Genomic DNA, 13,933 nt, shown 5'->3' with positions numbered 1-13,933 from the left:
TGTGACACTTTGTATGGCAGCCCTAAGAAACTAATACAACATATACCATTCATTCTGTGGTTACTGATTTTTGCTCGAGTAAATATGGATCCAGTGTGTTAATGGTGCTGACCCTCAAATTAAGATGTATTGGGAGAGGGAGGCAAAACTATAGAATACATAGCAAATGTGTTCAAATGTCTCTTAGTGTCTAGTTTATGGAGAGCAGAGTGTAGAGAATGAGTTCTAGCTGGGGATTCTAGAGCCAGCACCGCCAGGAGAACACCGTGGTATTTAGTCACTCTCTCGACTCTGTGGGCCTTGGTCTCCTTACTTATAAATGAGGCCATGAGACTAGACAAGCTCTTTGGTTCTAAGAAATAATACGTCTGTTCTTAATACCTATGTGTTAATTGTCAGGTATTGAAATTTATTTTTTTAAGTTTATTTTAAGAGAATGAGAGAGCATAAGCAGGGGGAGGGAAGAGAGAGAGGGAGAGAGGGAGAGAGAATCCCAAGCAGGCTCTACAATGTCAGCGTGAAGTCCAATGTAGGGCTCAAACTCACAAACCATGAGATCATGAGATCAGGACCTGAGCCGAAACCAAAAGTCTGATGCTTAACCGACTGAGCCACCCAGGAGACCCCACTGGCATTTTTTAATAGCACCAACATCTCAGCAACTAGGCTAAAAATCTTTGTTATCATGCTCCCACCCCAGCTGCCAATCCCTTTCAACATTCTCTATCTCCTTGTGATTCTTGCTGCCCCCTCCTTCCCATTCACACTGCTAACCATTTTAGCTCACACCCAGTTACTCTTCAGTTACATTCTGGTAATAGCATCCCCACTAATATCTACTGATTCTCTCCTACTCATCTTTCCTACTTCATATCGCTGCCAGGGGGGTGCCTGAGTGGCTCAGTCGGTTAGGCATCCAACTGTGGCTCAGGTCATGATCTCACAATTCGTGGGCTCGAGCCCCGAGTGGGGCTCCATGCTGACAGCTCAGAGCCTGGAGTCTGCTTCTGATTCTGTGTCTCCCTCTCTCTTCCCTTCGCCCACTCACACTCTGTCTCTGTCTCTGTCTCTCTCAAAAGTAGTTAAACATTAAAAAAATTTAGAAAAACATACTGCTGCCAGGTAATTATAATGGAAGTTCAACTTTCTTCACATGTCACTCAAGTAGTCAAAAAGCCAGGTGCCTACCAACCACTGAATTCGCCGTGCCTTCTAAGATGCTGCATGAAAACCCCCGGCTAACTCTCCAACATGATCTAATCCATATATTCCTATTATCAGAGCACACTGCCGCTGTCCTGGTGGAAGTTGCCTTCCCGTGTCTCTCACCCACCAGCACCAGCACTAGCATATTTGCTCACTGTATTCCAGTTTTCTGCACACCTGAATGTCTGTGCATCTGACTGTTAAAGTTCCATGATTCTTTCTCATCCAGTCTGAAATCCCCTTCCCTGTTTGAAGGCCGCTTTGCCCAATATTACTTGTTCCTTCCCTGGACTCAAATAACATTAAGACGCCACCCCCACCCCCATGTTGTTGCTTGTAGTCTACCTTCATCTCTAGAGATTCTTGGCATCCACCTAGTAGACAACAAGCTGTTTAAGGGCAAAAGGTGTGTTTTATTTATCTCTGGTTTCTGCAGCCTCTTCCACGTACCTGCAACCACTTAATAAATAGATCTTAAATTGGCCCTAGAAGCTAAGATTCATGAAATAGAAACCCACAAAGGAAAATTCATGGAGGTCACAGCAGAAATCCAATATTATGCAGAGATGTTCATGAAACTTTCGGAACCTCAAAAAAGATGACTGACCAGTGCTCCACACCTATTGGATTGCCTAAAAACTAGACCACCGACAACAGCAAAGGCTAGTAAGGATGCGAAGCAACAGGAACTCTCATTCATTGCTGGTGGGAATGCAAAAGGCTAGGTTACTTTGGAAGATAGTTTGATGGTTTCTTACAAAACTAAACATATTCTTACCATACAATCCAGCAGTCTCACTCCTTGACAAAGGAGTGAAATAAGTGAAAACTTATTTCCAGGGGCACCTGGGTGGCTCAGTCAATTAAGCACCCACTTCGGCTCAGGTCATGATCCCATGTTCATGGTTCAAGCCCCTCATCCGGCTCTGTGCTGATAGCTCAGAGCCTAGAACCTGCTTCAGGTTCTGTGTCTCCCTCTCTCTCTACCCCTCCACCACTCATTCTCCGTCTCTCTCTCTCTCTCTGCCTACCAAAAACAAACATTAATTTTTTTATTTAAAAAAAAAAAGAAAATTTGGTATGTTCACACCAAATTTGCAGAAGAATGTTTATAAAAACTTTATTCATAATTGCCCAAACTTGGAAGCAGCCAAGATTTCCCTCAGTAGGTGAATGGATAAAGAAGCTATGGTATATCCAGACACTTGAATATTATTTATTCAGTAATAAAAGAAATGACCTATCAAGGCATGCAAGGACTTAGAGAAACCTTAAGTATTACCAAATGAAACAGCCAACCTGAAGAAGCTATATACAGTATGATTCTAACTATATTATATTCTGGAAGAAGCAAAATTATGGAGATAGTAAAAAGATTCATGGTTACAAAGCTGAAGTGGTAGGATCAGGGGAGGGAGGGATAAACAGTCAAAGAATAGAAGATTTTTAGGACAGTTAAAATACTCTGTATGAAATTATAATGATAGATATATGTCATTATACAGTTGTCCAAACCTGTAAAATTTACAACACCAAGAGTAAACAGTAATGCAAACCACAGACTTTAGGTGATTATAATGTATCAGTGTAGATTAATCAATTATAACGTGCCAATTTTTCTGTGAAGCTTAAATTGCTCTAAAAAAAAGTCTTAATAAAACAAAAATTACTGCATACAGAACTTGTGTCACATCTATCCATATTTACTAAAACTATCTCCTCACCCTATTACTTAAATGCAAATTTCTTACTTTCAAGCCTCTATTGCCTAGGTTAAAAGCATTCAACTCTTTACCTAAATAAAATGCTCCTCAAGCATGAAATGTCATGCAAATCACACAAAAAGAAACAATTACATCCTCTTTTACTTCCTCTGGGGTAATCCTGATATGTGTCAAATTATCCACAAGTTTTGTGAATCAAGAATATTTTTTAAAAACTGTGTTAAATCATGTTATTAATTTGAAAGGGGAAAAAACGGAAAAAGGATGGGAACTATTTAACATTAGTCAGTGATAGATGTCTTAAATCTCTTATCTAATTTAATCTTCAAAACCATCCAGTGAGTTTATCTTTACCTTAGAGAATAAAAATATGGGGATGGGAGAGGACCTCAGAGATAAATTCCTTATTTAGGTTCAGTCACCTTTAAACCCAAGTGTGATCCCTGAGTACATGTTCTTAAAGTGATACTCCACCAGCTGCCAGAAAGTAAGAAAGTAGAAACAGGGAGGCATAATAGTGATAGTCTACAATGTCTGTGGTGCTAGCCAGAAAAGGAGAGATTAAATAGACATGAGAGGGGTGCCTGTGTGGCTCAGTCAGTTAATCCAACTCTTGATTTCAGCTCAGGTCACAACCTCATGGTTCGTGAGTTCCAGCTCTGCATCCAACTCTGTGCTACCAGGACAGAGCCTGCTTGGGATTCTGTGTCTCTTCTCTCTCTGCCCCTCCCTACTCATGCTCTCTCTCTCTCTCTCAAAAATAATTAAATAAACATTTTAAAGTAAATAAATAAATAGATAGACAAACAGAGACACAGACATGAGAGAGATCTGAGCTGCATTATGTAGTGGTCATCATTGGCGAATGTATTGCATTCATTTGTTTCGATATTCAGAAGATGTTTAGCTTCATCCATTCTTATTTTCCTAGGATACTGAAGTTCAACTGACTTGTATTACAGCGTAGGTGTTGAAGAAAAGTGGAGCAGAAACAATTAACTGTTTTAACTTATACAGATATGGGCTATGGATATTGAATAGTTCCTAAAATTCATCATAGAAAACTTTTTCTATGTACTCTCTTTCTGCGAGACTATTTTGCTTTTTAAAAACCTTTTCCCTAAAAAAAATAAACCTGGAATTAGTTTTTAAAGTGTAATCTTTGATCCCAGGGTCATGGAATCGAGTCTTGCATTAGGCTCTGCACTGAGCTTAAGATTCTTTCCTTCCGTCTGCCTCTCTTCCCCACATGTGCAGTGAGCTCGATCTCTCACAAAAAATAAATAAGTAAATAAATAAATGAAGTGTAATATTTGATCTTCTTATATTTGTATTAAAATTTTGAGATCTGTTTATGAATTAGGTTCTGTTGAAGGAAAGACAGTTTGTACTCTTTTGAATACTACGATGCATTGTGATCACTTTCTCTTATTACTCATAATTTTCTGATTCTGTCACTCTTTAATTTTTCATTAAGGAAATTTAAAGTTAGGGGCGCCTGGGTGGCGCAGTCGGTTAGGCGTCCGACTTCAGCCAGGTCACGATCTCGCGCTCTGTGAGTTCCAGCCCCGCGTCAGGCTCTGGGCTGATGGCTCGGAGCCTGGAGCCAGTTTCCGATTCTGTGTCTCCCTCTCTCTCTGCCCCTCCCCCGTTCATGCTCTGTCTCTCTCTGTCCCAAAAATAAATAAATGTTGAAAAAAAAAATTCTTTAAAAAGGAAATTTAAAGTTAAATCATGACTTCAGGGGGCGCCTGGGTGGCGCAGTCAGTTAAGCGTCCGACTTCAGCCAGGTCACGATCTTGCGGTCCGTGAGTTCGAGCCCCGCGTCGGGCTCTGGGCTGATGGCTCAGAGCCTGGAGCCTGTTTCTGATTCTGTGTCTCCCTCTCTCTCTGCCCCTCCCCCGTTCATGCTCTGTCTCTCTCTGTCCCAAAAATAAATAAACGTTGAAAAAAAAAATTAAAAAAAAAAAAATCATGACTTCAGATTGCCATCTGCTGCCTACTTTTTATTGACTTTTTTGACCAAAACAGAATAGCAAAATACAATAGAAACTCAAAATAATCAAAATTGAGTTGACTAAATTCTATACTAAATTCAGAGTTTCTATCTACTAAAATCATGGAATGCAGATCTCCTGTACAATATCTATAGTGAGAGTGTTAAAGAACTTGGCATATATCTTGCTTTAGTATTTGTGTCCACTTGAGGTAAACTTAAGGAGATCTGGATGGCTCCTTTCCTTATAGAAGTCCTTTTTGTCTTGGATTTCAGCTAAACTATGTCTCAATGGTAGTCATATACCTCCATCTTGTGGCCCTGTCATAAAATTCCTTCTCATGCTGTTTTTTTCCAAGATATCCTAATTTCGTAGTGAATTTCAAACTTCCCAGTCTTTAAAGAATACCATAATCATATTGAAAACTTGTTTAAGATTCATTTGAAAATGAATGGTATTTAAATAAATTAGTGGCTTTTAAGAAGTTAAACATTGTCTCAACTGCTCCTAAAAGTCACTAATAATCATGAAAAACAAATCACTTCTCCTGGCCAGGGAAAATGCCATTTCCTTCTATTTCCCTAAAGAGAAAAAAAAGTTTCTTTTGCATTGTTTGATTTTTTCCTAATATCGTTTCACAGTGATGTATTCCTAACTCTTTATAAAATTCTATTTTATCAGACTATGATTAAGTATTTAGTAAGGAACAAGATCAAAAGATTTGTTTAAACCCTAGATATGTTATGTCTTTGCTTTCTTACAATCTACCAAATTCATTCCTTTATTACACAAATATTTTTATTTTAGATAAGTTTGTTCAGTTTCCTTCATAATAAATATTGATATTTATTCAACATGCATAAAATACAATTTTGATAGCTTTTCTCTGGTATCTTTAAAATATTTGTGAAATCTGCAAATATGTAATTAGTGTCATTTATTATTTTATTCAATTTATAATGGACTTTTTTTTTTTTAGTCATTGGGCATCATCTCTCTCCATTCTGCACTCTAGCACCACTGCTCTGTGCTAAACCCAGCTGCATCCCCAAACCATTCTGATATTTTTATAATGATAGCTGGGACTCACATTTACTTTTTAAAATGATGAATTTATGAACCCTATGTTTGAACAGAATCTTCCACTTTTTCTTAAATCTAACTATCTAATTAAAGCAGCAGTCCCTTCTTAATGTACATTTGATTGAAATTAGTGTTGGGGGTGTAGTGGTCTGACATTGTTTCTGATTACATGTTGCATGTAATGGCTAAATTCTCAGACTTGCTATGTTGATATTTATGAAGACCTCCATATATTATTATAATGTAAGCTTTTTATTCTATTGAATTTTTATTTTTGTTTGCTATTTATTTTGTATTTGATATGTCTCATCTGTATCTCTTGGAATTATTGCAAGTGATCTGGGGTAGTATCAGCTATGATTATCTAATTTTCTATCACCTTCTGTTAAAAGAACATTCCCAGGGTGCCTGGGTGGCTCAGTTGGTTAAGCATCTGACTTCGGCTCAGGTCATGATCTCACGGTTCATGGGTTCCAGCCCATGTTGGGCTCTGTGCTGACAGTTCAGAGCCTGGATCCTGCTTTAGATTCTGTGTCTCCAGCTCTCTCTGCCTCCCCACCCCCTCAAAAATAAATAAGTAAACATTTAAAATATTTAAAAGAGCAACCTTCCCATCATTGTTGACTTGGTCTATATGGTAACTGCCATAGGGATTATAACCTTGCACTTTGTTGTTTTGTGTCATTCATTCTTTTTGATTCATGTGTAGCACTCTCTAGCTATTGTTCATTGTCTGGTAAAATGTTCATTCTGGAGAAGTGAGGAAAAATATATTCTCGATTAAAAGAACAATGAATTGGGTGCCTGGGTGGCTCAGTCGGTTAAGCGACTGACTCTTCATCTTGGCTCAGGTCATGATCTCATGGTTCATGAGATCGAGCCCCGTGTCAGACTTTGCACTGACAGTGCGGGGCTTGGGATTCTCTCTCTTCCTCACTCTCTGCCCCTCCCCTACTCTCTCTCTTTCTCTCAAAACAAATAAATTAATTTTTTTAAAAAGGAACAATCAATTATTTTCCAAAATGGTAATATATCACACTAACTGAAAAGTAAATGCCTTTTTCCTTTTCAGAGGCGAGCTGCTGATAATTTGAGAAGACATCACCAGTATCAAGTAAGTTATTCTATTCTATCTTGAAATTTGCATTAAAATGAAGGACAGTCCCATCTTTAGAATGGACTCAAGAGAGAATTCCTCTTTATGCACTGAATGTCAGTTCTGTTGTTTCGACATGCCTCAGGAGGTTATGCGGAACCTGGTGAAGAGGTATGTTGCCGCAATGATCAGAGATGCCAAAACTGAAGAAGGTCTGACTGAAGAGAACTTTAAGGTAACCATTTGCATCCTCATCACCAGGGGGCAGGTTCTTCAGAGCAGGGAACCAGATGCAGCACATTTACTATCAGAACTGGCAACTTGGCCATGAGTTTCAGCAAGCCTGTGTGCCTTCTTACTCTTAAATTCAAGACTTCTTTTTTTTTTAAGCAGTGAAATCTCCTTTCAACATACATTATTCTAAAGCACATTAAATCTGGGGCACCTAGATGGCTCAGTTGGTTAAGCAGCTGACTTCAGCTCAGGTCATGATCTTGCGGTCTATAGGTTCGAGCCCTGCCTTTGGGCTCTGTGCTGACAGCTCGGAGCCTGGAGCCTGCTTCAGATTCTGTGTCTCCCTCGCTCTCTGCCCCTCCCCTGCTCACACTATGTGTCTCCCTCTCTCAAAAATAAATAAGCATTAAAAAAAATTTAAAGCACATTAAATCTGAAATGTGGAGGGGACTTGGAGACAGAGAAAATCCTAGTGCCTTGTGGCATTTTAACTTGCTGATCCTAGCAACATTTGAATGAGTGAGCTTTAGTTTTTGAAATTCCAGTCTGATTTCTAAGCCTGAAACATGTAGTAACCAACATGTTAAAAACAACAACAAAAACCTTCTCTGTCCTATGCACAGCTTTGGTAGCAGGAAATTGAAGGTTTGTGCTTAATTGTAACTTACAAACTTAGTCTTTCTCCCTGAGGTTTTTTGTGTTTTTTATTCCATCAGAGGAGATAGGAGGAATACATGAAATATATATGCTCAAGTCACATGTATAAAATGTTTTTGTTATTCTGCCTGAGTTCTTAGAGGTTTTGAAAGAATGAGTGAAGTCAATAGGGTCTTATAGGCAAAAACAAACAAATAAAAAAGCCCTGAAGAAGATCCTTTAACTGAGAATGGCAGGTTTGACAAGAGAATAAAGATGAACAGCGGGCTAGGTAAGAAGACAGATGAATTGCAAAACGCAAAGCACAGATTGAAAGGATCCCAAATGTTCTTCACAGTCACAACATCCACACTTTGTAGTTAAATGATTCCTGGTGCTTTAGGAGATAGGTTGGAGGCACGAAGCCACCAGGAAGGCCACCATCAGGTTAGGACTGAGAACTCAGTTATCCAAAAAGAGTAGGACTGAGAATTCAGTGTCCAAAAAGATAAGAGTAGAGGATGCATCTGAGAAATGCTGTCTGATCTGAAGCAATTCTCAAGATTTAGTAGCTGCCCCAGGTGCTGAGGTAAATGCAACCCCAAGGTAGTAAACAATTGAAGGTAACTGCCAACTCTTGGAACAGTAGACACCACTTTAATTATTTTGTTTTAGATATCCCTTTGGACAGAAAGATATGCTAACATGAGAACCCTTTTAAAAATGCATCCCTAAGAGAATGAGAGGTGACCTGAAGGCAGGTGAATATTTTAGAAAGGACACATTTGAAACTATAGTCCCACAAATCCGATATACTCTTGTTTCCTTTTGCATCAACCCCAGGAGGTCTCCTTGTTACTACATAACTGCCAACAGGGAAATTAGCAGGCATCAAAATGACTCCAGTGCCAGGGACAGAACAGGCAGTTCTCAATAGAACCACAGCAAAAATGGAATCCTGGCTCTTAAAAACGAGTAGGAGTGCCTGGATAGCTCAGTTGGTTAGGCCTGGGACTCTTGATTTCAGCTCAGGTGGTGATCTCACAGGGTTCATGGAATTGAGCCCCTTGCTGGGCTCTGCTCTGACACCACGGAGCTTGCTTGGGATTCTCGCTGTCCCTCTCTCTCTCTGTCCTTTCCCTGCTCATTCTTTCTCTCTCTCTCTCAAAAATAAATAGGTAAACTTTAAAAAAAAATGAGTGAAAACACATCAGAGCCATATATGAAATGTGCTCACCAGAGCCCTCATGTTTGTTTAAGTCACAAACTAAATGTCTTCATTTCACATTTCACTTAGGAACTAAAGCAAGACATTTCTAGTTTCCGCTTTGAAGTCCTGGGGTTACTAAGAGGAAGCAAGCTCTCTACCGTCCAGTCGGCTCAGGCCACAAAGGAGTCCTCCAACTCTGCGGACTCGGATGAAAAGAGTGACAACGAAGGCAGTAGCAAAGACAAGAAAAAGAACTTCAGCCTTTTCGATTTAACCACTCTGATTCACCCGCGATCGGCAGCGATTGCCTCCGAAAGACACAACATCAGCAATGGCTCCGCCCTAGTGGTGCAAGAGCCCCCAAGAGAGAAGCAGAGAAAAGTGAACTTTGTGACCGATATCAAAAACTTCGGGTTATTTCACAGACGGTCAAAACAAAACGCTGCTGAGCAAAATGCAAACCAAATCTTCTCTGTTTCAGAAGAAGTTGCTCGTCAGCAGGCCGAAAGACCACTGGAGAGGAATATTCAACTGGAATCCCGAGGGTTAGCTTCGCGGGGTGACTTGAACATCCCTGGTCTCAGTGAACAGTGTATCTTAGTAGACCATCGAGAAAGGAACACGGACACCCTGGGTTTACAGGTGGGCAAGAGAGTGTGTTCCTTCAAGTCGGAGAAGGTGGTGGTGGAGGACACTGTTCCAATAATACCAAAGGAGAAGCACGCAAAGGAAGAGGACTCCAGTATAGACTATGATGGAAACCTCACGGACACAGCCACCCACGAAGATTACGTGACCACAAGATTGTGATACTTGAAGGAGGGAGCGTTGATCATACATATACATATTTTCCATAGTGCCCTGGGTAGGGGGAGATGTTTAAAGTAAATTAGCAAATGCTAACTTCCACCTCATAGCATTTATCAACTGTCGCATATTAACGTGTAACCTGTTTAAATAAGGCAAAGGCTATCAAAAACCCTGGTTTCATAGCCAGCTTTTGCTTTCACAATTTGTTTTACCTTTTTTTTGTTTGTTTGTTTTTTTTGGTTAATAAATAAACGCACCTTGTATTCTTGTACTATTGCAATAATCCACAGGAAATTTTTAGCTCTCTTTTTCAACTAAAACAAATGCAACTTATTTCATGTGGTAGTTGACTCCTATAGTAGGTATTTTTATATGCAGAAAAACAATGCAGCTGAAATATTAGAGCTTTTCATAATTTGGGGGGATCTCTAGAGATGGTTACACATCAAGGACTTTTCGGGCAGCCCTACAATTTGGCTTTAAAACACAAATATTACCAAATTATTTCTGAACATGTAAATACAGCACAGATTAAAGCAAGCAAGCCTTCTTTTCATGGAGTCGTGATCAAACCCCCTCCTAAAATGAAAAGCAGGTGTACTTTGGAGTTCTAGGATGCCCACTTTTTCATTTCAGTAAGTAAAATAAATGTTTGTCTTAATAAATATTGGTGATTGATGATTTTTAATGAGATTGTGTCATGAAGAAAGTTTTATTTCAGGTTTTTTTAAATGACCTTTTTCAGGTTCAGTTGCTAGTCAGTATAAATATGAGGCTTTATGAATAATAGAATTTCAAAATGTGGCAAAAGTTCTCAGTGCTAGAAAAGAATAACAATAAATTAGAGTAGGTAATGCTCCTTAAACAAAGCAAGGTGTTACATTCTCATAGGATCCATAAATTCATTCTAAACTCTAAATCTAAGCAAAGTTAAATTCTATTTCAATCAGTGCAATATTATTGCCAATTCAAGAAAAATACGGAAACCTAATGGTTTCCTCTTCTTTCCTCCAGTGACTGGTACATATTTCTTTAAAATTAAGATTTCCGAAAATCATTATTAATTTTAGCAGTAGATATAGATATTAAGTTTTCCCCATAGGAACAACATTCTTAATTACTTGTTTCTTCTGTTGTTTTCAAAGTAATTTATCTTATATTCATTCACTGAACCACTAAAAAGAAAATGTTTTCACCTGATATGAAAAGGCACTGGCAACTTCTTAAAGTTTAAATTATGTAACTTGTGTCTATATAAGCCACCATAGAAATAGAAGTTCCTTCACCACATGCAGTAAGCATTTATTTCAAATCAATAGAAAAATGATGAGTTCATTTTACTTCAGAAATTACCTCCACAGACTAGACAAATGGTACATAATTTAACATTGACCCAAAACTGCATACTATTACAAAACCCAGTGTCTGGGGGTGGCTGGGTGGCTAAGTCGGTTAAGCGTCCGACTTCGGCTCAGGTCATAATCTCGCGGTTTGTGAGTTCAAGCCCCGTGTCAGGCTCTGTGCTGACAGCTCGGAGCCTGGCACCTGTTTCAGATTCTGTATCTCCTCCTCTCTCTGCCCCTCCCCTCTGTTCATGTTCTGTCTCTCTGTTTCTCAGTAATAAATAAACATGAAAAAAACTTTGAAAAAACACCCCAGTTTCTGATTACCATACATCAAAAATAAGGAGTAACAGCAATAACAATGCCAGCCACCGTTCTATATGCAACACGTGTATTTACACATATGTACTACTTACAACAATGGTGTGAAGTAGCTACTGTTCTTAGCCCACTTTATATTTGAAGAAACTGAGACAAGCACTACGAAGGTTCACAGTTAGTGATGGAGCTATGACGGGTCCTTCAGGGCCAAGCCTTTAACCACTACATGTACTGCCTCTCCGAACATAAACAGAGCAAGCAAAAAATGTGCACCTATCGGGCTTACTATTGATTGCTGCTTCTGAAATGGTGCATTTTGAGAGAGAATGAGTGTGGAGTTTACTCCATAAATGTGTTCCTCTCGTAAAGTAAGAGGAATGCATATAATTAAAGATATATTGGATTCATTAGACTCAATTATATTATAGAAGTTAATAGGTTTAAAAAAACATATTAGGTATGGGACATCAGAATTCAACTTGGAATATTAGATTTTAGTTTCCAAATAAGCCACAACCCGGAGGCACTGAGTTTACTGCTCTTTCCCAAATCTGGTTTTGTCCGAGAGATATAGGAATGGGCCTGGTAGGTTTGGAGAAGCACAAAAAGGCTAATGAATGTTCTCATTGCCTCAAGCACATTTATTTATGTTAGAACGAGTGTGTTAGAACTCACAATAAGCCCTGGGGATAGTGAAACACCCAAACTGTTCTAAGTCAGACAGACATATATTCTGTAGAGAAACATAGACCCGTTCTCAGTATTTGGAGTATGTTCCAATGATTCTGTTCTGCTTCTGTTGTTAATGTTGTTTCTTCCAAAGTAAAAATCGTATACATCACCATTATACATACTTTACCAGAATTTAATTTCAAATGTCCTCTGTTTCTTCAAATGACACCAACAACAATAAAAACAAAACAAAGCAAAATTTTCCCAGGAGTTTATTTATATCAAGGGTTAGGGTGCTGATGTTTTAAAGGTAAACATGGTGACAACAGAGGGACTTACTTGGAGCCAGTAACACCACACTTTGCAGTGTTCCGAAAATGATGGTTTTTAACAACCCTCTGTCAGATGTCACTGACAGATGATGCATCTATGAGTTTAAACAAAATATTGAATACTGTTAGTACAATATGTCCTAGAAGTGAACATTATTCTGAATATGCAGTGATGTTAGGTAGCATTAATGAAGATGAACAGTAGGGAAAGAATGAGAAAACATAAAACAGCAGGATTTCAAATAGAAGGATATTTTTTGAAGTCTCTAAATGAGTAATTTGGGGTTTTCTTTTCATTTCCATTCATATTTCTATGAACATAAACTCCTAAACACAAAAGAGAGGTTTCATATCATACCTTGTATAAATAATGTTTCTTATGTTTGTGTCCTGTTGACCTTGCTATTAGTTGCTTACCTTCACTTATTTATTCATAGCCAGGGTTAAGTGGAAGAGTGTCTAGAAAATTCAGTTAACTCTAATAGAACTAGGTTATACTCACAGCACTTCACTTATCATGTATTTGGAAAACCCATTTCCAAGAAAAAAATGCTATGAAGATGGACCTCTTTATTTGTGATCGATGTTTTCCTGAAAATATCTGTGTTAATAATTCTGTATTAACTGCAAGTAGGGAACTGGTTATGTAAAAAAAGAAAACATGGTAGTGAACTATTTGTAAAATGATGAATTATTTTCAAAGTGATAATCATGCTCTAAAATGTACTGTTTCATAAGTTGGATATTTGTATACCAAATTTTCTTAAATTAGATATTTTATTTATTGGCTGGCAATTAAACTATTGCAAAAGCATACCCACTTTCTTGCCTTGACCTAGATAGCAACTTTAGTGATACGGACATAACTTAGTAATCAAATACACAAATCCTAACAAATACCTTGGGTAACTGCTAGGGTATAAAGAAAGAAACTTGCCATATCATTCTCCAAGAAGCAGTCAATTTTCCAGCCAGTGTAGAAGGAATATGGGTAACCAGTGATATAAAGATGCACTCTTCTAATATTCAATAATCCTTACTAATTCTGGGATTTAGTTGAGCGAATGATTGTCCAGTTCCATGACTTTTGCCCATTCTTAGTTTTTGTACATGTGTTTGCAGAACAATTTATACAGTTCAGACTGTATCCCTAAAAATCAACTGAGCAAAAACCATCCGTGTGTCTCTGTCAATAGGTTTACAATGACTCAAATTTTTAAAAAGCCAAATTTATGAATATATTTCACCATTTTGAAAATTATTTCTTCT

General features: G+C 38.3%; 1 protein-coding gene across 1 annotated transcript in view; it reads left to right on the top strand.

Moving 5' to 3' along the window:
- The window catches only part of TRPC4 (transient receptor potential cation channel subfamily C member 4), a 147,791-nt gene extending 136,641 nt beyond the window's left edge, over positions 1 to 11,150 (top strand). Inside the window, exons 8-10 of the mRNA XM_032594214.1 lie at positions 7,083 to 7,124; positions 7,252 to 7,341; positions 9,274 to 11,150. Coding sequence (XP_032450105.1) covers positions 7,083 to 7,124; positions 7,252 to 7,341; positions 9,274 to 9,996 — 855 coding nt within the window. The 3' untranslated portion in view covers positions 9,997 to 11,150. The remainder of the gene's footprint in view (positions 1 to 7,082; positions 7,125 to 7,251; positions 7,342 to 9,273) is intronic.
- The last annotated feature ends 2,783 nt before the right edge of the window (positions 11,151 to 13,933 follow it).

Source organism: Lynx canadensis, chromosome A1 (assembly GCF_007474595.2).
Source record: "Lynx canadensis isolate LIC74 chromosome A1, mLynCan4.pri.v2, whole genome shotgun sequence".
In the NCBI taxonomy this organism is placed as follows: Eukaryota; Metazoa; Chordata; class Mammalia; order Carnivora; family Felidae; genus Lynx; species Lynx canadensis.
The sequence above is the reverse complement of the archived record's forward strand: the minus strand, read 5'-3'. Positions and strand labels throughout refer to the sequence as shown.